Here is a 25,579-nt window from a genome sequence, read left to right as displayed (position 1 = left end):
GCTTACTGAAAAGAGGCCGAGGGTGCATCTTGATGGGGTGTGGAGTAGACAGGTGCTGTGGGAACTCGACAGTCAAACAATCAAGATTTCTGTATTGCATTGTTTATGAATTTTATCTCATATAAAAGTATTACATATTAACTCTGATTAAAAACAAGACAAATTAGATTTGGGTGGTGGAGAGAGGGGTAGAAAAACAGATGCATAGTAAGAATGGTAAAATATAAACTGTAGGATCTAGGTGGAGGGTCTATGGGAGTTCGGTGTAGAATTTTTTCAGCTTTTCTGTGAACTCTAAATTTTAATAAAATGTAGAAGGGGGGAAAAACATTCTCTGATAACTGTGTCAAATGTTTAAGCTTGCTGCCAGTCATTTAGTCCCCCAAAAGGGATTCCTTCTGAACAAGTTATGTATGTCTTGTTTCCAACACTGGGCCAGCTGAGTTTCTGGCCACACTAAGTTCATAACATTCCAGCTGCTCTAAGACATCAAATGTGCCACCCTCCATATGACTCCCTAATCCCAACACAACTGCTGTTGAAGTAACCCAGGGCATGATATTTCTCCCACACAAGGTCACAGTCCACTAATCTCTACAGCTGAGTGCCTAACCCAAAGCCCTTCCTAACCAACAGATGAATCGTTGAAGAAAACTAATGAGGGAGAATGAAGGCAAAGGAGCATCAGTCCCTCCTCTGTCCTTGGGCACTCAAATGGTCTTAGCAGCCCTAAAACTCAAGGATTTTCAGAAGGTGGAAATCAAACCCCACACACAGGAAGCTTCTCAGCCTTAGATTCTCCAAACCATTTGAAGCAACACTGGAGGAAATTTCAGAGAGGCTGATAAATTAGACTGAACATGGAATTTTACTGAGATTCAGAAGATGTCATGCTGCTTGGAGACTAAATTATAGTGACTTTACACCACCATTTAAAATACATTTTTTAATGTATGAATTTAATGTATGAATTTAGTTTAAATACTAGTTCCTAAACCTTGAATACAACACATTTTATAAATAATTTTAAACGCTAAAATCAGATGAAATCCATGCCTAGACCCCCCAAGCACTAATTTTGTGCAACACAAGTTTCTCTGAAAAGTACTCCTTGGTCAACTGCATTCTAGACCCAAATTGAGGGGAAACTTGCCTCCATCATTGATTTGGAAATCATTAAGCATTAAATCATTCATTTAACTAAATAAATTATCAATATTCTCCAGTTAGATTCCACAAAAACCTTTTCATCAACTTTATTAAAAAGTTCTAAAATTCAGATCAGATCATGTTGCGAAGTTTAATTCATATTATGACCTACTTCTGAACCAGTCAGAAATAACATTTTTCCTACATTCTAAAATGTGGTTCATTTAACCTATATCACTCTACAATTCTATCACATTTCTGACAAATACCTGATGTTATAAAACAGCCCAAGATGTGTTCCAGATATATTAGCATTAACAAAAGACATCATACATGAAAATGTTTCCTAAATAATAAACCAATAGGGGCCGGGGTTGTGGCTCAGTGGTACAGCGCTTGCCTTGCATGTGTGAGCATTGGGTTCAATCCTCAGCACCACATAAAAATAAATAAATAAAATAAACATATTATTTAAAAAAAAAAGGTACTGTGTCCATCTACAACTAAAAATAATTTTAAAAATAATAAACCAATAATAAAGGAATGGTTATTAATTTTTTTTATTTTTTGGCAGTACTGGGGATTGAACCCAGGGGCATTCTACCACTAAGTTATAACCCCAGTCCTTTTTATTTTTTTTATTTTGAGACAGGGTCTTACTAAGTTGCTGAGGTTGGTCTCAAGTTTGCAATCTTCCTGCCTCAGTCTCTGGAATCACTGGGATTGCAGGCATGTGTCATTACTTCTGGCCAAGGATGATTATTATTAAAGTCATCTCTATATTTAATATATAAAACATACTGAAGGGATATACAATATACCCTTTCTTAACTCTGAAATGTTTTTCCATTCAATTTAATAATACTCAAAATACTGTAAAAAATTTAACAGACTTAGATTCTCTTCCCTGAAGGAGCAGAAAAATCTGGTTGTCAAGAAAAAGATAATTTTGATGAAACACCAGAGTGCACAGAAAATCCCTGCACTCCCTTTACAATCTCACAGACCAAGAAGAGTACACATACCTGCGTTCAGATTAACCAGGAACACAGGCTCAGTTCATAGGCCCAACAACCACAATACATGCTCTACTTACTTTCATGGCTGTGTACAAACATTTACTTTGTACCTAACACAAAGAAAATCCTCACAGGTCTGCAGAAGTGTCAGAAGTAGAAATGGTACTCAGGGATTGATTCTCAGGTTGAAGAGCCTAGACAGACATGTGAAAGACATAGGTCTCTACGCTGCCAGGCAATAGGCTCAGAAAGCAAGGAGGGCCATTTGAAGAATGGACATGTTATGGGTGGGGAGGATCCAATAGCTTATGTGAAACTATGGCTTCACAACTGAGTCAGCCTGAGGTACTCTCAAAAATATTTGCTATGTAGGCTTAACTCTAGAAACTGTGAAATGAATTGTCTACAATGGATCCCAGGGCTTCAGTATTTCTTAAAAATTACCTAAGTGATTCTAATATGTAAGCAGGAGAAACTACTACAGAGGTTGTTCTTGAAAAAAAAAAAAGGCAAAATCATAACTGGATTGACTGAATTGCGTGGTTGTGGCAAAGAAGATCAGGAGATCAGGGACTAAGCTAAGCCCAGGTACACAAGACTAGGCCCCACCAAGAGAACATGGTCCAGAATGGAACTACTGAGTGGTTAAGCCATTTAATGGATAAGGAAACTGAATATAATAAAAATCTTCTGTGTGAAATCCCTATAGCTCCCAGAAGAGGTCTCCTTCAGAATATTGAACTGATTCACATATGAGACTTTTCATTTCTTCTCAGCCTACTCTTGCCTCATTTTTTTACTGGTTTGCCATTTTCTCCAGGTATTAGAATAATTTCCAAATCCCTGAAAAAAATCATGTTGTTTTATCTGCCTTGCTTTGGTGAACTTTATTTCCTCTTTGTAAAACACTGCTTCTCCCTCTCTTACCCACCTCTTAATTTCTACCCTTTCTCATCTACTTAACTCTTATTCATCCTTTCCAACCCAAGGCAAACGTCACCTGCTGCAGGAAGTCACTTCACACCACCTCTTCTAGCTCTGACACCGCCATAGTGCCCATGCCTCTCACACCTGCCTATGGTAGCAAATACACACAAACGTATCTGTCTCCCCACCTCCACTGTAAGCCCTTTGAAAACAGGGACAATATCTTCCTCCACTTTATATGCTAAGTTCCTACAAGAGTGCCTGGCACACAGGTGACTTGAGAACCATTCCTTCAGTAAGCACCAGACACATGGTTAGCAAAGGAACATGAGGGGAATTTCCTGACATCAAGTGTATTTCTTCCACCCCACACAGTTCCTCAAAGAAACCATGCTATTTGCTTCATGTTTCAAGATCATTTTGAACCTTCACCATTTAGTTACCAAGTACAACAAAAATGGCTGAGTACTCTAAGGGCCCTATGGAAAAAGGACAAATAAATCAGATGTGTGCCTGTCCTAGGTATTATAATTAAACACTCTAAACATTTCTTCAAAAACAGCTCTGGAAAATACCAGAAACCTTATGAGCAGAGGAATCGGTTTCTAATCCAAGAAGGCAGCCATTCCTTGGACCTTTACCCACAGGGTCACAATTCTGGCTTTTTGTGAGGCACACTTCTATGAGGGCTCCTCAATTCACACATAAGCACCTGGGCAAGCTGAATAATATATGAAAATATTCTATGAGCAATATGCAAACATCCTAGCTATTGCTTCAGTCCCTGACAATAGCCCAATGTTTGCCAATCAGTAAATGACATTCCCATATCCAACCCATTATTTTCTTAAGGTTTCATATTCTAAACTACCTGATAATCAATCATTTTCAGTCCATGAGTCACTGACTTTGTACAGTAAAAAGAAAAGCAGGAAATAATAGAGGTAATTAAGTAGACAAAGAGCAATGCCACTACTCTTGTCATATGTGCTCAATATCACCTGTGAGTTACATCATGAATAACAGATTTTTGTAGAAAATTAAATAAATATAATTATGCCAAAACTATGTTATATTCCCTGACTAAAGAATGACAGAAGGTAGAAAAACATGCATCTCAGAAATGAAGAAAAATGGTACAGTTTGTAAAAACCTCTAATGTTCTAGGAATCCAGATAGTAGATGGGAAAGTGGCATTTGTTGCTCCTCTTCCCAGCTGCATATAAATTTTGACTAAAGAAAATAATTATTTAAAAATAAGTTATAGGCCAGGCATGATGGCGCATGTCTATACACCTGTAATCTAGTAGCTCGGAGACTGAGGCAGGAAGATCGCCAAGTTCAAAGTTAGCCTCAGCAATTTAGTGAGACCCTGTCTCAAAATAAAAAAAATAAAAGGAGCTGGGGATTCACCAAGATGGCAGAGCAGTGAGAGAGGTAACTGAAAGACTAAAGTCAAGGAATCTATCCTAGAACCTTGAAAAGAAATAAGAAGGCTAACAAGGAAAAAAAAAAAGTACAACTGTCTCTGATAAACTTTCATACTTTTCATTCTTTTCCAAAAATTCTATGTGGAAAGATAAGCCACCATGCAGAAAATTCTTGAGATCAAATATAGATCGACATTCAATGAAGCATAAAAGCAGAAGAGAAATAAATATCAAGCACTTTATACCATACATTATGAGAAACACTTCACACAAGTAGCAACCTAAAGATAGGAACTTTCAATATAAATAAGTTATCCAGAAAACAGTAGGTTCTCATTAAATGTCTGAGATGAATGAATGGTGGTGTCAAAAAGGGCAATTCAAAACTTCCGAAAACTTTGCCATATATTCCTAGCTCTCATTCATTCACACATTCTTACCGTTCTCCGGAGTTACACTCTAGTGAGATCAAGAAACTAGATCCTTCCTTCTTACCTTCTGTGGTTGGAAATACTTCTTCTCCTTCAGTTTTAGCCTCTGCCAGTTTCCCGGTTCTCAGCAGAACTTCTGCAAAGCTTTCTGCTGGCGCATGCTGACAGGTGTCATAGGTCACTGCGGACTAGACAAAGGCAGCAGTTTCACCATTTCATAGGGTCTCTTCTAAGAACACATTCTTAGAAATCACAAGTGAAGGAGTTCATGGCTTCTGGTGACTTGAATAATAACTTCACACTAATGTATATTATTTTATCTAACATTATAAATAAGATTTTCATTTCATATTATGTCATAATATGTACAAAATGAATTGTATAAAACCAGTGAATAAGGAAGAATAATGTTAAAGAAGTTTTCAAGAAAATTTTAGTTTTTCTTTTTTCTTTTTTTGGTACCAGGGATTGAACTCAGGGACACTCACTGAGCCACATCTCCAGCCCTATTTTGTATTTTATTTAGAGACAGGATCTTACTCAGTTGCTTAGCACCTCAGATTTGCTGAGATGAGCTCTGAACTCCAGATCCTCCTGCCTCAGACTCCCAAGCTGCTGGGATTACACGCGTGCGCCACCGCACCCGGCTAGTTTTTCTTTATACTGTCTACAATAGCTTGACAGTTAAATCTATTTTCTTAGGCACACTGTCCTTACCCCATTGACAAAGGGATTAGAGATGACCGATTCATAAAAGGGATGACACCCTTGTTTCTCCAGATCTTCGTTGGCTACAGTTCCAATTCGATAAGCACCACCAAATTCTTGCCCCTAAACAGAACAAAGTGAAGAACAGTGGATTAAAAAAAGAGAGTGGGGAAGCGGAAGTGAGTGGGAGGAAGGGAGGTGGCAGGGAGAAAAGGCCAATTCCAGGAGAAAGTCATCGGCGTGCTTTCTGTGACCGAAAGAGAGGGTGTCAGAGTGACACAGACACCAGCAGAGCAGGTAAGAACAACAGCCATATTCCACGGCAGCACTTAGCCAGACCTGCAGCGCCTCCTCACTTTCCTGGTCACTTTGACATCAATGCATCAGAAACACTGAAGTACTAAGTGTTACACACACGGTGAGTTTCCTACACCACAGGCAGAATAACCATCATAAAACGTCACTTTGTTCACGTGCTGCCTTCTCAAACAACCTTTAATAACTCTGAACAAGGCAAACAGGCAACAGCAAAAAAATCTGAACTATGCAGAATAACATTCAAAGTTATCAAATGCTAATTAACTAATTATAGTCTAACTCTTCCCTCCAATCATACCACTCTGCTTAATGCATCCTAGGGACCTCTGTGCCTTTCTTCTACTGTAAGGGTCCCACACAGCCTGGCTGCCTGGTAAGAATCTACCCCTCCCCCAGGCCCAGATCAGACCCAACCCACTGGAGCCTGAGTAGAACTCAGCAAGACTTGTGACAGCACTTCTTTCCTTAACCCAACTCCTTCACAGCTACCATTCACACACCCCTTTAAGACTGGAGCATCAGGATTCCTGATTAGCCAATATTCTGTTATCACCAGGATAGTTAATTATGGTTGTTTTGCTCTCCTCAAATCAACGTTAACGCCCCTTCCTGGAAGATCCAAGAAGAAGACGTCCCTCCCACGTTTACTGCACACTCACCCTCTGCTAAGCCCCATTGAGGGACACAATGAGGCTGCTGCTGGTGGTCAAAATACAGCAGATGTTTAATAAAAATGTAGAGTACAATTAGTGTTAAAGACTTGCCCTGAGACATAAACCCTCAAAACACTCAACCAGTGAGAAAGGAAAATAATCATAATCCAGTGTGATACACAAAGGGATAAGAGATTTGCCCCAGAATCAGGTACAAAGTATCAAAATAAACGGTACCTTCATTCACCCAAGTGTCTGGACCCTAGATTTTCTCTTTCCTATACCCCACATACAGATCATTCATAGGATCACAAAATATATCCCCACACCAGCCACTTCTCACTTCCTAGTGCTCTGGACTACACCAGCAGCACCTCTCACCTAGAGTACTAAACAAGACCTCCCTCTGCTCTGACTGCCAGCTCTCCATACAGCACTAAATGAGCTCATTAGAAGTAAAGCTGGAGCACACGGCTGCTCTGCCTCAATTTTCCAAAAGTTTTCCATCTTACCCAGAACAAAATCTACACTTATTATCACAGTCTACAGCTCTCCATGGCGGCCTCCCCACCACCTCACTGATCTCTTTTCCCAGTTGTTCACAGTCCTCAAATTACACCTGCCTCTTTCATGTTCTACAAAGACATCAAATACATGCCCCCGCAGCGGCTGTGCATTTGTTCTACCTGGCTCAATCGTACTTCTGCTCAAAGTGATTCTTTTCTGAGGAACTTAACTTCCCTCTAAATCAGAATTCTACTCCCTCAATACCACTCATTATTCACCTATCTTGCTGATGAGTCACCGTCATAGTACTCATCAGTGCCTGGCATTACAGCATTATATAAACATTTTCTTTGTCTCCCCCACCGAAACCTAAGTTCCACAGAGGAAGGGAATTAGACGGAAGGGTTATCCTCTTCTATTCCCATCTTTAGCACAGTACTTCACCCATACAACATGATCACTGTTTGCTAAATGGATGGATGAACTAATGAATGAAGAAGAAACTCCCTGGGTATTTGGGATGAAGTGATAAACAGGCATGTTTTTCCCCTTTGTTTTCCGGTGTGAGACTAGAGGACTGGAATGTGACAATGCAGAAAACACAGCAGGGGAACCGTGTGTTCAGATTTCCCCAAAAACAAACTCAGTTGCTCTACCACTGATCCTGACCTTCACTTCAACCCCTCCCCTCCAGTTGGCTCCTAACTCTCCCCTAAGTACTAGCCTGTAGAAATATAGCAGAAGCACTGATACGATCATTTTCGTTTCACTAAACTTTAAATCTGACATGTAAACCAAACCTTACTCAAAAGTATATCAGTGTCCTTTGCCAGTGCTCCATGGGAGCGCATTTCACTCTGTGACAGAGACTGCTCATGCCCTACCTGACAGGCGGCCTGGATTTTCAAAGAAACTTTATTAATCATCTGGAATGTAACAGTGAAAACAAATGAAGAGTAGTGCTAACAAACCGATATAAATCCATGGCACATTTGAAAAGGAAGGCTGCCGTGCTCACTTGCAGGGGTCGGAGGTAGGTCAAAGACTTCTTCCACCACTGCCCATCGCTGACAGCCTGCAGCACTGCCTTGGTGGTGGTCGTAGTGTTGGAAAGGACTTTCCTGGTGGTGGCAGTAGTCCAGTGTAAGAGGTCTGCTGAGCTGCTGCCTGGAATGCTTATTTCATCCTATGTTGAAAAAGAAGAAGTAATGGCAAAAGCAAAAATGTGCCTCAATAAGAACATAGTGATAATGTGACCGCTCAAAATGATCAGATGTTAGACATGTAAATAAATTTGGGGAAGAAAAAAAATCATGGCACATTAGTCAAACAACACCTTTCAGAAATATTTATAAAACAAATGATATATTCTTTAGTTTTTATCAGTCTAACATCTAACAACTCGTGTCTGTTTTACGACAGTATTTATTATTTAGATTAATTAAGAAATAAATTATTTATTTGAACAATGCTTATGTGACCCCCAAGGAAAGTAGATTCCAGTAATCTACTTTTGATGTTAAAAGGAATTGGTTTTCATTCAAACAAATGGATTAATAGTGTTTAGAAGGTTTATAATTGGAACCTCCTGTTAGTCTTGCAGCAATTCATAAAAATTCTAAGTTTCCATTTGTCAGGCAGCGAGATTCCATAAGGAGAAAAATGCCCATATATTTATGGGCTTTTAAATAAAAATTTGATGACAGCTGTTTGGGGTCAAAATTAACTTTTCTACAAAAATAAACTTCTTGGTTAAGCATTAACCTACTTCTAATTATTTTTTTCTTAAGTATACCAGTTAAATGTAAGAAAAATTAAGCTCTAGTCTTTAATACCAAGAGTCTTCATATTATTAATAAAAGGATAGCTAGTTGCGTTACTTAGTTCTATACTGCATCACTCATTTAGGCATTATTTAAGTAATAAAAAATGATAAATCACATAATCACTGAATAATTACCAGTAAATTATCACGTAAGAAATACTTAGAAAAATGCATTCTAAATTTGACAGCTGGCCATACATGGTAGCTAGAACTATGGGCCCCAAAGACGTCCATGTCCTGATACCTAAAACCTGTGAATAGGTTATATTACACAGCAAAGAAATTTTGCAGGTATGATTAGGGGCAGTCTTGAGGTAGTAACATTCTCCTGAGTCATCTGAGTTGACTAATTTAATCACCTGGACCCTTCAAGCAGAGACCTTTCCTGCTAGGGTCACAGAAGGTGTGCAAGAGAAGCCATGGGGAAGACGAAAGGGAGTTCTGAAGCACAAGGATACTCAAGTAGCCAGTTAATGGCTTTGCAGATGGAGGAAAGAGGCTGTAAGTCAAGGGATGGGGGCAGACCTTAAAAACTGAGAACAGCCCTCAGTTGACAGCCAGCAAGGTAAAGTGGACCTCAGTCCAAAATCATGAGGAATTAAATTCTTCCAAAATGAATGAGCATAGAAGCAGGTTCTCCTCAGAGGCTCCAAGAAAGAATGTGGCCATGTTAGCATCCTGATTTTGCCTTGTGAGACTCTAAGCAGAGACCCAGCCAAGTCTGCCAGAATCCTGCCCTATGGGAACAGTAAACATTGTTTAAGAGTTGCAAAGTTTGTGGTAGTAGAAAACGAATGTTATCATACTAACATACTTAAGTACTTTATTCCTATTTCTAAAAGGGAAACATATTTAAGCTATATTAACCAATGCTCACTATCTACCCAATTGGCTGCTGCTTAAGGCTACCTATATGTATTCTAAACTGATTTTAACTGGCCAATAAAAAGTTTCTAATGAGTTTTCTGGGCATTCAGAAATGTATAAAACATAAGCTCAATGCAACATTACACAACTTAATTAGAAAACATGGGAAAATGGAGAACATATTAATACAGGAAAAACCATGTTAAATCGCTTGCATATTATAAGGCCAACCATTGAAAAAACAATCGTTTGGAGTTTAGGCGCCAATAAAAATTGCACCTCTCTTGGATTTCAGATTGTGTCTGATGTTGTAGCTCAGCTCACTCAAATTTCATTCTGATACCCTTACAGATTGTTGACACACTTATTTAAAGTTGAAAATCTTAAGAATGCATTTCCTAGACTCGTGTTCCACATACGACCTAATTTTCTTCAGATTTCACACTCGTACCACGTGAAATTTGGAAGGCAAAACTATAGAAGAGACCATAATTCAGTCATTTTTATGATTTTTCTACTGACAAGAATGATATGGGATTTTTGTTGCTGTCTTGGGGTTCTGGTTGCCGTTTTGCAGCAGTGGTAGTAGAGGGGCTAAGGAGACAGGTGCGAACCTACATTCTGCTGGCTTACATGTTGGTAGAGTCAGTGCAGCACTGGAACTGACTGACTGTAGCTCTGAAACCAAGTTCATTTCCCAGCTCCCAATGCAGACTGTAGCTAGCTCCATTAGAAAGCAAGTTCTGAAGTACTATTCTGAACTTTAGAAGTTACTGGTAGCAACCCTCCTAAAATTTCAGTCCTTTCAATGATTTTCTAAGTTCCTGATTTGCCTTAAAAAAGAAAAATCACCTTCTGCTTATCATGGCCACAATGTCTTCCCTGATATACAACTTAACTTGACTGATTAAAAAAATAACATATGTAAAAATACAAGCAGGAATCAGGGATATCAAAAATATTGTATTTTTGTATTTTGGAGTGAAGAATATGACGTAAATTGACAGTTGTGATTAGGCTAAGACTTTTCTGCAAGTGTATGTCTTTTTAAAAAAATTTTTTTTTATTCAAGCATCACAATTATACATAGTCGTTGGGTTCATTTTGACAAAATCATATATGCAAGGAATTTGGTTTCAAACTCCTTCCCCCTATTTTCCCTCCTCTATTCTATTAAACTTCCTTTCTTCTACATACGTAAAAGTGAAGTTCCCTTTGGTATCTTTATATATGAATATATAATGATTTTGTTAAATTCATTTTATTTATCTTCCCCCTTCCCTTATTTCCTCCCTCTGGTCCTCCTTCTACTCCACTAATCTTCCCTGTATATCATATCCTATGGCCTCCTCAGCCACCTTCTTTATTTCGCTCTAGACTCCACATATAAAACATTTGAACCTCGATTTTCTAAGTCTGGCTTATTTCACTTAGCGTGATTTTTCCCACTTCCATTCATTTACCAGCAAATGTTACTTCATTCTTCTTTATGGCACAAAGCTCCACTGTGTATATATACCACATTTTCTTAATTCATTCATCTATTGATGGGCATCTGGGCTGATTCCATAGCTTGGCTATTGTGAACTGCGCTGCTATAAACAGTGAAGTGGCTGTATTGCTATAGTATGTGGATTTTAGACCATGGATAAAGACTGAGGAATGAGATAGCTCAGTCACATGGTGTTTCCCTTTGTAGTTTTTTGAGAACTCTTCACACTGCTTTCCAGAGTAGCTGTATTACTTGCATTTCTACCAACAATGTATGTATGTACATATTCCCCAACCTCACCAGTATTTGTTTATTATTCATGTTCTTGATAACTGTCATTCTAACTGGAGTAAGTTGAAATTTTAGCATAGTTTTGATTTGCATTTCCCTAATTGTTAAGAGATGCTAAACATTTTCTCATATAATTCTTGGCCATTTATGTTTCTTCTTTTGAAAAGTTTCTAAATAGTTCTTTTTGGCATTTATTGATTGGTCTCTTTTTTTCCCCTTTGGCAGTGAGTTTTTTGAGTTCTTTATACATTCTGGATATTAATTAATCCCTTGTCAGAGGAGTAGCTGGCAAAGATTTTCTCCATTCTGTGGGCTCTCTCTTTACTCTCATGATCATTTCCTTTGCTGTCCAGAAGATTTTTGATAGCATCTCACTTAATGATTCTTGGTCTTATTTCTTGAGCTTTAGGGATCTTGTCAAGAAAACCATTGCCTATATCAGAATGTTGACCCTATGTTTTCTTTGAGCAGATGCAAGGTTTCTAGTCTATTATTTAAGTCTTTCATCCATTTTGATTTGACTTTTGTGCAGGCTGAATGATAGGGATCTAAATTCATTCTTCTACATATGAATATTCAGTTTTCCCAGCACCAATTATTAAAAAGGCTGTCTTTTACAAGTCTGTATCTTGAAGTAACGTTATCAAGTAGCTGGATCTGCAGAGCAGACTCTAACCAAAATTACCATGTGAGTGTAGTGGTGGGAAACTGAGTGGAACACATCCAGAACTGCCTCTAACCTGTGTTGTCCAATACAGTAGCCACCAGTCAAATGTAAAAGGTGACTATTCCAAACTGAGAAATGCCGTAAATGAAAATGCACTCTGGATTTCAAAGACAAGAAAGAAAAGGATGGAAACAGAAAAAAGCCTCATATATGTGCTTAACCTCAATGAACTGGAGTAGAACTAGAGTAGATGCAGGCTTTCCAGTGACAGATACCACCAGGAACCTAGGAAGTTACATTCTTCAATGGTCAGCATTCCAAGACAGAGAAGGAAGACAGATGCAAAAACTGAAGCTCATTATTTAACACTTCTGAAGAGGTAAGGTAAAAAGTCCAAGACAGGAAAACAGTTAACTCTCCCTTTGACAATAACAATAATGATAGTTGCCGCTTCTTGAATGCTTGCTTCATGCCAGGACCTTTATAAAGTGCTTTATATGTATATTGAATTGAAAAACTGGAAGGGAACACAAACAGAATAGAGCTGCTTTAATGGTGGTATTAGTGCTATTTATCTTTCTTTCATTTCTTTACCATTCACAGAGATAGCAATACAGGTTCATTTTTTCCCATAATACAGTGGATAGCTGGCTCTCAGATCTGAATTAACACAACAGAAGAAAAACACATGGATCCAGTTCATGACCTGCAGAAGTTTTTTACCAATGAGACCACTACTCCAGCCATAGAGCTTCTGAGGCCATGTAGAGGTGTAGTAGGTGTTACCTCAACTGCTATCCTAAATTGTGTTTTACAATAACACTGCAAAGTAGGTATTAGAATACCATGACACAACTGTGGATCAAAAGGTGAATATGCTGCCTACAGGCAACAAGGTTAGAGGGTCTCCTCTCCTTTTCTTGACTAGATTTGGTATAGGAATGTGCAGGCCACTCATTCTTTGCAGGATGTTGACACTCTCTCGCTCTCCCTCCCTTCAATACTTGCAATTTTTTTTCTTTTTTTTTTTCAGTGCTGGGGATTGAACCCAGGGCCTTGTGCTTACAAGGCAAGCACTCTACCAACTGAGCTATCTCCCCAGCCCACTTGCATTTATTTAAACTAATTTTTCTTTATTATAAAACTAATGCAAACTCACTAAAGATGGTGTGAAATGTTCAAAAAAGTATGGATAAAGGGATAACATTTATTCACAGGTTCCATTACAAAAAGACAGTTATTGCCAACATACATTCTTTTCCTGTCTTTAATCCAGGCAAAAAGATCATTTGTAATACACTTCATTTGAAGTAGAAGACATATTCAAAGACAATGCACAGGAGATGGGGAAACAGTTCATTGGTAGAGTATTTGCCTAGTGTGTGCAAGGTCCTGAGTTCAATCCCCTGAACTGATCCCTCAAAAAAAAAAAGTATGTGTATATAAGTGTATGGTATGATCAATTTTAACACATTCATATAATGATCCCTCAGGCCAAGAAACACAACACCATCAGAATCCCAGAAGCCTCTCTTGTGCTCACTCCCAGACATACCATTGCCAGAAAAAACACTTTCCTGATTGGCAGCAGCATAAATCTATTTCCCTGTGTTCATTCTTTATATGTGAATTATATACTCTTGAGTTTTATTTCTTTCACTCTTATGTGCGTAGGTGAAGAGCTCAGCCCATTGCTACATCACTTTACACTGTGTCAATATACCAAAATGTATTTATCCTTTCTTCTATCAATAGGCATTTGAGTACTGACTTGGAGCTAATACCAATAATGCTTCTCTGAACATGCTGGCAATTACCTCTTGGTGGACATATTATGCATTTCTGGATAAATACTTAGTAGTGGAATTGCCAAGGCAAACAGTGTGCATATGTCCAGATCTAAAAAGTAGAGCCAAACATTTTCTCAAGTGGCTATACCAATTACACTCTAAGCAGCAACTCTCAGAGTTCTGGTGGCTCCACATCCATGCCAACACAGGGTGCATCACAGCTGTTTCACGTTATCAATTCTGGTAAGCAATATTATCTTTTGTGGTTTTAATCTCTGTAGTGATTAATGAGATTGAACACCTTTTTGTACATTTTTTGGCCATTTGCATATTTCTGTTGTTAAGTGTTTGCTCTAGTCTCTATTGGTTGCCATCTTTCTTATTCACTTATCAGAATATTCTGGATATACATTTCTTATTAGATGTGTGAATTGTGAATATATTCTATAAATCTATCCATTATCTTTTCATTGTGTTAATGATGCCTTGTGAATAACAAAGTTTTTGATTCTAATTGTAATTCATCAGTTTTTAACTTCATGATTATTATTTTTATACCCTATTTAAGAAATCTCCACCTACTCCAAAGTCACAAAGATGTTCTTCCAAGTTTTTCATGGCATGTCATATTTTTGTTCCGTGCCAAATCTTGTTAAAACCATGTAATACCCTTCTATCCATTTGTAACATTGTATACATTAAATGTATTTTCCACAATATTAATATTACAGCTTTTTTGCCTGTCTTTCTGACTAGACAGTGAGCTAGTCAGGAGCAGGGCCACTATTTATTCATCATCATATCCTTAGAGTATGTGAAGATCTCTAGTTTGGAGCTAGAGGTAGGTCGAAGAAATCTGATTTTATTGAGCTGCTTAAATGTTTGAAGATACGTTTCCAAAAACATTATATGTTGTATCTAGAGTAGATAAAATTTTATTCAAATAGGATTTCATGTCACATTTGCCATTCCTGTTCATCTCCAGAATCTTCTTAATTGAGAGGGCGTAGTGAATGATTTGAATGTCATCAACTAATCCAAATATAGAATTAAAAATATAAACATGGTAAGAAATATGGTACTTAAGCAGAACATGACTTAATTCAGAGGCAAATCAAACCAACTGAAAGACATAAAAATGCAAGCCATAAAATCATTGTTCTAGTTGGGTATGGTAATGCATGTCTGTAATCCTACTGGCTCAGGAGGCTGAGGCAGGAGAATCACGAGTTCAAAGCCAGCCTCAGCAACTTAGTGAGACCCTAAACAGCTCAGCAAGACCCTGTCTCTAAATAAAATGTAAAACACAGGTAGGGATGTTCAATCCCTGGTATTAAAACAAAAAAATTACTTTATATCATAAAAGGAACTTAAAATTTACTTTTCAAACAGAGAGACTAGCTCAAGATAGGAAATTTAAAACACATCAAATGAAAAAAAATTCAGAAAATATATGAAATTCACATAAAAAGATTTTCTGCATGAGTTTCCCCTAAGGAGACTTACAAAAGACAAAGTAAAATACAAGGCTCATGTGTTAGACCAAAGAACAAGCATTTGATTTAGGGGTGGCTGACCAAGATCATAGTGTAACCAGAGTCCTTAATGAGGAAAATACTTCAACTTCATATAATAAGGAGAGGGAAAAAAAAGATGCTGGGCAAAATTCACTCCTGAAATGAAACTACTGACACTTTTTAAAATCATAGTGGCACACTGCTAATTAATTTAGAGTAATAGCAAAACTAGATTAAACTCCAAAACCAAATCAACCATTCCCAGCATATAATTTAACATGAAATCTCATTAATGCCATGTGTGCTACATAGATCAAAGGTTAACTTCCTAAGCACTAATAATATTTTTCAAATCCTACAACGAAAGATACCATTACTAAATGGCTTCACACGTATAAGGATGGTTCCACATGTCTGACAAGGTTCACAGAAACTATTTGTATTGGTCAACTACTACAACGAATCTTTAGTTAAGGAGTTGCTTTCTCCATAGTTTGGTAATACAAGGGTTAATTTCCAAGAAACCTGTTGGCTTCCTACAAACTGAGCTGGGGATACATAGACTAGGCAAGGATTACAAAGCCAGGTGGGGCTCAGCCACTACCCCTTTTCTTTTAACATATCCACAACCCAAAACACTTCTCTACATCTATGATTTATATAGCAAATTACATCATGAACTCAAAATATTAAGAATGCAATCCTTTTTTTTTTTTTTTTTTTTTTTTGTGGTGCTGGGGATCGAACCCAGGGCCTGGTGCTTGCAAGGCAAGCACTCTACCGACTGAGCTATCTCCCCAGCCCAAGAATGCAATCCTTATTACTGACAATGCTACTTTGAGAAGTAACTGTCAGAGCAAGCAACAGAAAAATGCCCTATGGAGTAAATCAATGTAAACTCTGACTCTGGGTCAACTCATCTGCCTAATTAGCAGGCAAAGCTACAATTTAGGTCTTTTGCCTTTGGAAGCCATAAATACCTTCGTATTTCTGATAAAGCTGAGTCCTTTCCCCCAGAAAAATGAATGCACATGCAAGTACTTTTATATAAACACAAAGTCCCTAACAGACACACACATCAAATTAGTAAACTATTCCAGGGGATTTTAAGGGCCAGATCTTGGATTTCCTGGCACTCTTCAACCAAGATTAAGAAAAATGTGTTCAGAGAACTAGAGGTACAGCTCAGTGGTAGAGCACTTGCCTAGGACGCATGGAAGGGAGGAATGACAGGCAATATTCAGAAAACTACAGGTGTATTAAGTATAATTTTCTTTTTCCATGCCCAATCTTTTATTTAAAATCACATTTAAAAACATTTTTGTCAGACAGCATGACTTTGTTTATTTTTAAGTGGTGCTAAGGATCAAACCCAGTGTCTCACTTGTACTAGGCAAGTGCTCTGCCAGAGCTACCACCCCAGTCCCTTAAAATCACTTTTGATACATGTCTTTTGATTCTACATGTACGCACAAAGTTTACTGAACATACTTTCCTCACATCTATGTTGAAGATCTGTGGAATGTATTGGGGCTATCATGAAGATGAAGTCCCTGTTCCCAAGGAACTTAACAGTATATTAAGAGGAAATTAACTGAGAACTTACCAAATTGAATCCTATTCAAATATTCTTCCCTATGTAATAAAACAATTCATCTGCACCTATCACATCCCCATCTTACCTTTGTCATCACTCATTCTTCAACAAGTACTTGTGACAACTGGTAACAGGTACTTCCTAAGTTGCTAGAAAACTATACTGAAAAAAACACCATTGTTGTCACAGATAACTTACATTCCAGGAAGAGAAAAGTAAAAAAAATCAACATAAAGTATGTCAGAAAAGCATATCCAATAAGTGACATACTAGGGAGAAAAATGAAATGGGGTAGTGGTGTAAAGACACTAGACAGTACACAGGGAGAACAAGATCTTAGTGAGGTGATATGTGAGCAGAGGCCTGAAGGAACCAAGAGGAAGCCATCCAAATGGGTGGGAGATAAACATTCCAGGTAGATGCAGCAAACACAAGGACCCAGAGGCAAAAGTTTTCTGGGAATGTCTATAGAATGGCACAAGGCCAACTTGGTCAGTCAGCTCAGCAAAGTGAATGTGTATGCTGGGAGGTTGGGAGGGGCGATATGAAGTCGAACAGGCTGTGGAGAAGAGGAAGATTACAGGTGTCTTTGCTGGTAATCATAAAAACTTAGTTTTTAGGGGCTGGGGTATGGCTCAGAGGTAGATTGCTCGTCTAGCATGTGCAAGTCCCTGGGTTCAATCCCCAGCACTGCAAAGTAAACATACCTAAATTTGTGAAGTTAAGTTTTCACTCCAAGTAAAAAGTTTTAGGGAAAGATGTGTCATGATCTGACATACTTTAGAAGAATCACTCTGGATGCGCTGTTGAAGAGAGAAGATTATACAGCAGGAAGAGAAGCAATATCAGGAAGACAAAAGGCCACTACTCTAAAACTCAAAGGAAGACAAGATCCTTTAGACCAGGGTGGTAGTAGTAGGGTAGGTGGTAAAATATAATCCAACTCCCAGTTAACTGTGAACACGAAGCCAACAGGGTTTCCTGGTAGACAAGATACATTGTGCAGGGGAAACAGAAGAATCAAGTATGCCAGGGAGATTTATACTGCAAAAAACTGGAAATACAGACTTGTTCTTTCCAGACATGGGAAAGACTGCAGAAAGAACACCAGTATTCCAGGAAAAGGGGACTGACAGGCAGAGGTGGGTACAAGAGGGGGTTTGATAACAGCAGTTCAATTTTAACATAGTATGAATGGGATGTCTTTCAGAAACAAGAGATGTCAGCTGATGGTGATACTTTCCAGCCTGGAACTCAGGCTAGAGTTAAAGAGAAGGTAATCATCATCCTAGGCTCAAAATTGATACTTGATGTCTTGCTACTGGGTGACATCCCCTAGGGGAGGAGTGCAGACAGAGGATAGCTTGAGAAAGATCAGAGCATCTAACATTAAGCTGGAAGAAGAGGAAGAACCAGCAAAGGCAATGGGATTAAGAGCCAGTGAGGCCTAAGAAAAACAAGACAAATGGGTTAACCATTCCCTGAAAGAAGTAGGTCAAACACTACTTATGGGTCAAATAAAACAAATACCAATTTTTGACCCACGAATATAACAAGAGGTCACTGGTGACACACAAGTTTCTCTGGTGAAACAGTGAAGAGAAGGAGGACTCAGAGTAGGTGAACAAGAGCAGATGCAGCCACTGCCAAGCATAAACCAAAACAGTATAGGAGAAGTCTCAGAGTAGCACATACTGATCTGCTGTGGTGAGCAACATCAAGATGCTTCTTTTAAGGGAAATAGAAATAGAAATAGCACCCACAGATTTCACTGTAAGCAAGCCAAACAACTTGAATGTATCATTTTTGGAAAGCATCACCTGCAAGTGGATTTAAACAGCAAATACAAAGCAAGCCTGTATTCCTTCTTGCTAAAAGAATTATTTTAAAACACAACAGAAAATGAAACAAATATACTAGAAATGCCATGGGCCCTATGAAAGAAAGAAAGGACAAAAAGGAAGAAAATTTTGGAATTCCAACTATAGTGCTAAAAGAGGAGGTAGCTAATTTTAACTTTTGTGATGAATAGAAATCCATAATGTAAAACTGCCAAGCCAATAAAAACCACACGCTTACCTGAATTCCTGAGCACCAAGCTTTCAACTAAGCATACCATCCTGGAAGCAGGACAAGGAACAGTGTGCCCTCCTGTGGGCAGATCTACATGCTGACTGAGATGGCTAAATGGATATTCTGAACTGCGTTATACTGCATTACCAACTGGAAAATTGAGGACATGATTTTGTAACAAAGTCTCCCACAGAGAATGTACACCACGATAATGTAAAAAATATATAGCAAAATAAAATTAATGAAGACCTACTGTATTTCCAGTAATGTGCTGGCTCATAACAGTGGACAAGACAAAGTAAGCACTTACACAAATGTGTGAAAGAAAAGCTAACAAAAATCACAGACAAGTACATATACCAGGAGCTCATTCCTACCATTTTAAAAGGACAATACTACTAGAATTAGTATGCAAAGATGTGTATATAAGATGTCCAGGGAGAAAAACTGACACATTCTCAATGTACCAAAACAAGAGTAAAATTTATTCATATATGTGCATCCAATGAACCCCATGCAACCATTACATGAATGGTCTATATGTAATAACAAGAGCAAATTCCATAACACAAAGCAGTACATAAAAATGCAAGCTGCAAAATAAAAAATATGAATTTTAATAGTTTTTAAAAAAACAAAATAACAACCCTCTAGAAATTGGGAGAAGGATAAGTAAAATCTGTCTATACTCAAGAAAAATATAGGATAAATGAAAACTTAAGAATGTTTATCTCTGAGCAACAGGATTCATGGGATAAGTGACAGAAAGATCATAGGGAGAGAACTTTAATCTGCATATCAATATACTGTTAACATTTTTATGTTTTTTAAAAAGCAGGAAGTACAAAGTTAGTACATATATTCATGTACATGTTATCAAAAGTTAACAAATGTTAACACTTTATCATAGATGGTTCAAATCTAACTGTTTTACGGCATGGAGCATTCTGGATTTTATACCCATTGAGAAAGAATGAGCTATCATGAGACTTAAGAGAAAACAAATCTATTTCTTTGGGGTCAATTTCTCTGTGTGGCACAATGTAATGTTATAAATTCATCTTTTTGCATGTGGATATCTCCTCCAGTCTATACTTATTTCATATAAAAAGAATGTATCATTACATATTTATCAATAAATGTAAAAATTAAAAAGCTTTCAGAAAAAAGCATAGGAGTAAATCTTCATAACACTGGGTTAGGTACAGATTTCTTAGCTACAACATCAAAAACTATACAAGCAATTAAAGAAATCATTAATGAATAGATTTTAGCAATATAAAAAATTTTGCACATCAAAAGTCACCATTAAGGCAGGTGTGGTGGCACATGCCTGTAATCCCAGCAACTGAGAAGGATGGGATAGGAGGATTGCAAGTTCAAAGTCAGATTCAGCAAATTAGTGAAGCCCTAGGTAACTTGTCGCCAAAAAAAAAAAAAAAAAAAAAGCAGCGGGTAGGGTAGGCAATGCTGGTACCAAAGAACAAACAAACAAACAAACAAAAAATACACCATTAAAAAAAGAAAAATTCATGATTACTTGCTCTATTTCTGTAAGGTACATCATTGGGATTTTAATTGGAATTGCATTGAATCTGTATAGCACTTTTGGTAGTATGGCCATTTTGACAATATTAATTCTGCCTATCCACGAACATGGGAGATCTTTCCATCTTCTAAGGTGTTCTTTAATTTCTTTCTTTAGTGTTCTGTAGTTCTCATTGTAGAGGTCTTTCACATCTTTTGTTAGATTGATTCCCAAGTATTTTATTTTTTTCAAGGCTACTGTGAATGAGGTAGTTTTCCTAACTTCTCTTTCTGAAGATTCATCATTTATGTATAAAAATGCATTAGATTTATGAGCATTGATCTTATATCCTACTACTTTACTGAATTCACTTATGAGTTCTAAAAGTTTTCTGGTAAATTTCTCAGTTCCTCTAAATATATAATCATATCATCAGCAAATAAGGATAGTTTGAGTTCTTCTTTTCCTAATTGTATCCCTTGAATTTCTTTGGTCTAATTGCTCTGACTAGAGTTTCAAGGACAATGTTGAACAGAAGTGTGAAAGAGGGCATCCCTGCCTTGTTCCAGTTTTTAGGGGGAATGCTTTCAGTTTTTCACCACTTAGAATGATATTGGCCATGGGCTTAGCATAGATAGCCTTTACAATGTTAAGGAATGTTCCCACTATCCCTATTTTATTCTAGTGTTTTGAGAATAAAGGGGTGTTGTATTTTATCAAATGCTTTTTCTGCATCTATCGAAATAATCATGTGATTCTTGACCTTAAGTCTGTTGATATGGTGAATTACATTTATTGATTTCCAGACGTTGAACCAACCTTGCATCCCTGGGATAAAACCCACGTGACTGTAGTGCACTATCTTTTAAATATATTTTTGAATGCGATTCGCTAAAATTTCGTTAAGAATTTTTGTGTCAAGGTTCATTAAGGATACTGGTCTGAAATTTTCTTTCCTCTATTACCTCTATCAGGGTGATATTGGCTTCATAGAATGAGTTTTCACCTACTGAAAGAAAAGTATTTTCAAATTTTGAATCAGACAAAAGACTTATATCCAGAATGTTAAAAAAAAAAAAAAGAACAACAACTTTTAGCTCAATAACAAGACAAGTAGCCTAACTAAAAATGGGCAGGGCTATATAGCTCAGTTGGTAAAGTGCTTGCCTTGCAAGCACAAAGCCCTGGGTTTAATCCCCAGCACCACAAAAAAGAACAACAACAAAAAAAAATGGGCAAAATATTCGAAAAGGCATTTAACCAAAGAAGGTATTGGAATGGCCAATGAGCACATAAAAAAGTACTCATTGTCATTAATTGGGATATGGGCACCAAAACCATAATGACAGAATACACGCAGGAGTAGCTTAGTGAAAACTCCTGTCAAAAAGCAATCAAAAAGCTAGTTAATAGTAAGTACTAGGGAAGGTGCAGAGAAACTAGAACCTAATTATACTTCTGGTACGAATGTAAAAATGTGCAGTCACACTGGAAAACACTTTGGCAGTTTCCTCCAATGTTAAACATTCATATAGCATACAACAATTCTACACTTAGGTAGGTACATGAGAAATAACATTTCCATACAAGGATCTCAACATCAATGTTCATAGCAACATATTCATAATAGTGAAGAAGTGTTGATCAACTGGTAAATGGAAAAAGAAACGTTGGCTATGATCTGAAACATAACTGCTTACTTTTATTTCAATATTTCTAAACAATTATTTCATAAATTCAAAATAGCTATAAACTTAGGTCATCTTCAAATTTCAAACATTAGTCCAATCATATAAATCTGTAGCCACTTAAAATGCTCATAACAAGTTTACCACAGTGAAAATGATTTTTTAATGGAAACCCTGTGTACAAACCATTTCTAACTCTAATTAAATTTATCTTGGGAAAACACCATAGTTAAGTGCTATAACTAATACTAAACAAAATGTTAATATACTCAAAGTGGTGGAATACTGTTCCATTTAAATGGCATAATAAACAACATTAATAAGAAACTGGAACTCTGTGGTTCTATAGTTATTCACAAAGTCTGCATTTTGTTCTATTTATAATCAAATATGTTCACAGGGACAAAAGCATTATCTTCAAATTTGTGGTATCCACTTGTACTAACGCAAATGCTACTGCATAACAATCACACGTTTATTTTGCTTGGATATATAAATAAAAATCATTTTCACAACTGAAGTAATGAAAGTCTTAAGTATTGTGCAGATTACACATAAAGTCAGCACTCTTTTATGAGTTAAAATTTAATGTGGTTATTATATGTACTGTTAATGTGTGACACATGCATCTTGTAGCTAAACACTATATTTTAATCTAATAATTTAATAATAGTAGCTATAACATTCTGAAATGCGCTTCATGAGTCAAAACCATAATGTGTTTATTGGGGGTTCAGGTCAGCACTTCACGAGATCTGGATTCATTACAACTTACCAAAAGAGGACAAAGGAAGACAAGAAAGCTTTTAAGAAGGAAAAAAATAAACAGCAACAAATCATTTTGGAAGAATTCCTTTTCCTCACTAAGTGGAACATGTAGAGGATGGCGGGTGGTTGCTTTCATTCACTGCTGAGGTTTTAATGGAGCAGTATGTGCCCACTTGTGGTAACACAGCATGGCTACTCCAAGAAGCCACCAAGGGGCCAGGCTTTGTAGAAGCAGAAAACAGGAAAGTCAAAAGCCACAAAAGGCTTTTCATGGATTCTATAAAGAAGGATGGGAATGCAGAAAAAGCTCAAAGAGTTAAACTCAGCACAAAGACTTTGCAATTCTACACTGACCAGAGAAATGACACACCCCTTACACTTTCCAAAACATAACTGGACCTCAATAGTCACCGAAGTACATACAAAAGAGTTAAGTCAGAAAGTCTTTGTATTTGTAGGCTAAACTCTACTTCCTAATTAATTTTCCATAGACTAATCATTATGAGGTTAGTGTTTTCAAGTGAGCTTTACATAAACCAGGCATTCTCTTTGTGATAAACACTCTGAGAAGAGTGCAAAGATAAATGACACACTTTCAGTGACCATACAATTTTGTACCATATCGTGAAGTGCTGGAACAGAATAATGGGACAATACTTCAGGAATACAGAGGAGGGAACAATTAGAAAACTCAAAGAGAACACTAGAAAGAAAATACTTCAGCTGAAAGGGATAAGATTCAGAGCACAAGATGAGAAGGGTAGTACAGAAGAGAGAAAACTCATAATAACATCAAAAAGATACTACTCAGAGAATGGGGATGAATTTGCCATGACTGGGACACAGGAGTGTCTGAAACGCAGGACAAGAGGTGATGTCAGAGAGCCGTTCAGAGTGTGAGACATGCCTTGACGAGTAGAACATGGCAGAGGTTCAAAAGACCAAAGTCTTAGACTAAGAATTCATGCTAGGCACAGTGGTGCACAACTGGAATCCCAGAGGCTCAGGAGGCTGAAGCAGGAGGATTATGAGTTCAAGGTCAGTCTTAGCAACTTAGGGAGGCCCTCAGCAACTCAGCAAGACCCTGTCTCTAAATTAAAAAAAAAAAAAAAAAGTGATTCGGTAAGTATACCTGGGTTGGTTCAATACCTGGTACAAAAAAAAAAAAAAAAAAAAAAAAAAAAGGTTTCATAAAACATAGGTCTTCAATTGAACCTTAAAAGACAGTCCTCCTAATTCACAGAACATAGTGAGCACTAGCTCTCATAAAAACTGCTCTGAATCCCATGGAGAAAACACCACAAGATTGAATGTGTGTTTACTCCCAGCAAGGGAACGCTAAATAATTACTAATCAAGCCAAAACACACCTAAGGATGAAATGTACCCACACCACTGAAGATACCTGGGAAGTGATACAGATTCAATTTGAAGGCAGGACAACAAAAAGTCCATTGTTTGCAGAGTAGGTGGCCAAACCCAACCCTCCACTGAAGGTCGGATCCTCCAGAGTTGCGATGTTCAACAGAGTAGCCAACTTAAACATAAACTACTTAAATATAAACTAGGCTGGGGGCTAGCTCAGTGGTAGAGTACCTGCCTCACATACACGAAGCTCTGTGTTTGATCCCCAGCACCAAAGGAGAAAGAAATCTTAAATATACATTAAAATTAAATAAAATTCAGAATTTGATTCCTCAGTTACACTAGCCATATTTCAAGCGCTCAACAGCTACCTGTGACTCGTAGCTGCCACACTGGGCATACAGGTAGAGAACATTTCCTTCCGTGAAGAAAGTTCTATTGGTCAGTGCAGTCCTAGAGTCAACACCACAGGAAAGAGAATCACAAAGGCCACAAGGGCAAAAGTCACATCTCAAACTTCTTTGAGATTCTCAGATCACTTAACACTGAACTGGGAACACATGTATTTTCAATATATGTTCACCAAATTCAACATTTAATATACTACAGGTATGGAAATTGTACACGTTCTACTGGGGAAAAAGCTAAATATCTATGTTCTAACTGCATAGGCTGCACAACTGAAGTTCTGTACCATAGAACTAAAAGTACCACATAGTACCCATAGTATTAATGGATTTGTCAAGATGGATACAGCCAATTAAAAAAAAGTTGGGTGCACCTGCCTTATCACAATGCATACCTTCCAACCCAGCTCCTGGAGAAAAGGATGACATCTTACACTATGGAAATTAAGACTGCCATTTGATGGAACCTTGTTAAAAATAAGATTAAATTAAGATCATCACCTCTTAATTTATCCAGCTGGAAAGTCAGAAACTAGGATACTACCTTTAATCTAAAAACCACC

The 25,579-nt window shown here is 37.5% G+C and overlaps 1 protein-coding gene across 1 annotated transcript in view; it reads right to left on the bottom strand.

The window, feature by feature from the left end:
• The window catches only part of Nbas (NBAS subunit of NRZ tethering complex), a 342,733-nt gene that overhangs the window by 121,707 nt on the left and 195,447 nt on the right, over positions 1-25,579 (bottom strand). The window contains exons 36-38 of the mRNA XM_047522365.1: positions 8,161-8,328; positions 5,674-5,787; positions 5,021-5,144 (exon numbers count right to left, since the gene is read on the bottom strand). Of these exons, the coding sequence (XP_047378321.1) occupies positions 5,021-5,144; positions 5,674-5,787; positions 8,161-8,328 (406 nt within the window). The remainder of the gene's footprint in view (positions 1-5,020; positions 5,145-5,673; positions 5,788-8,160; positions 8,329-25,579) is intronic.

Source organism: Sciurus carolinensis, chromosome 13 (assembly GCF_902686445.1).
Source record: "Sciurus carolinensis chromosome 13, mSciCar1.2, whole genome shotgun sequence".
NCBI classification, from domain to species: Eukaryota; Metazoa; Chordata; class Mammalia; order Rodentia; family Sciuridae; genus Sciurus; species Sciurus carolinensis.
The sequence above is the reverse complement of the archived record's forward strand: the minus strand, read 5'-3'. Positions and strand labels throughout refer to the sequence as shown.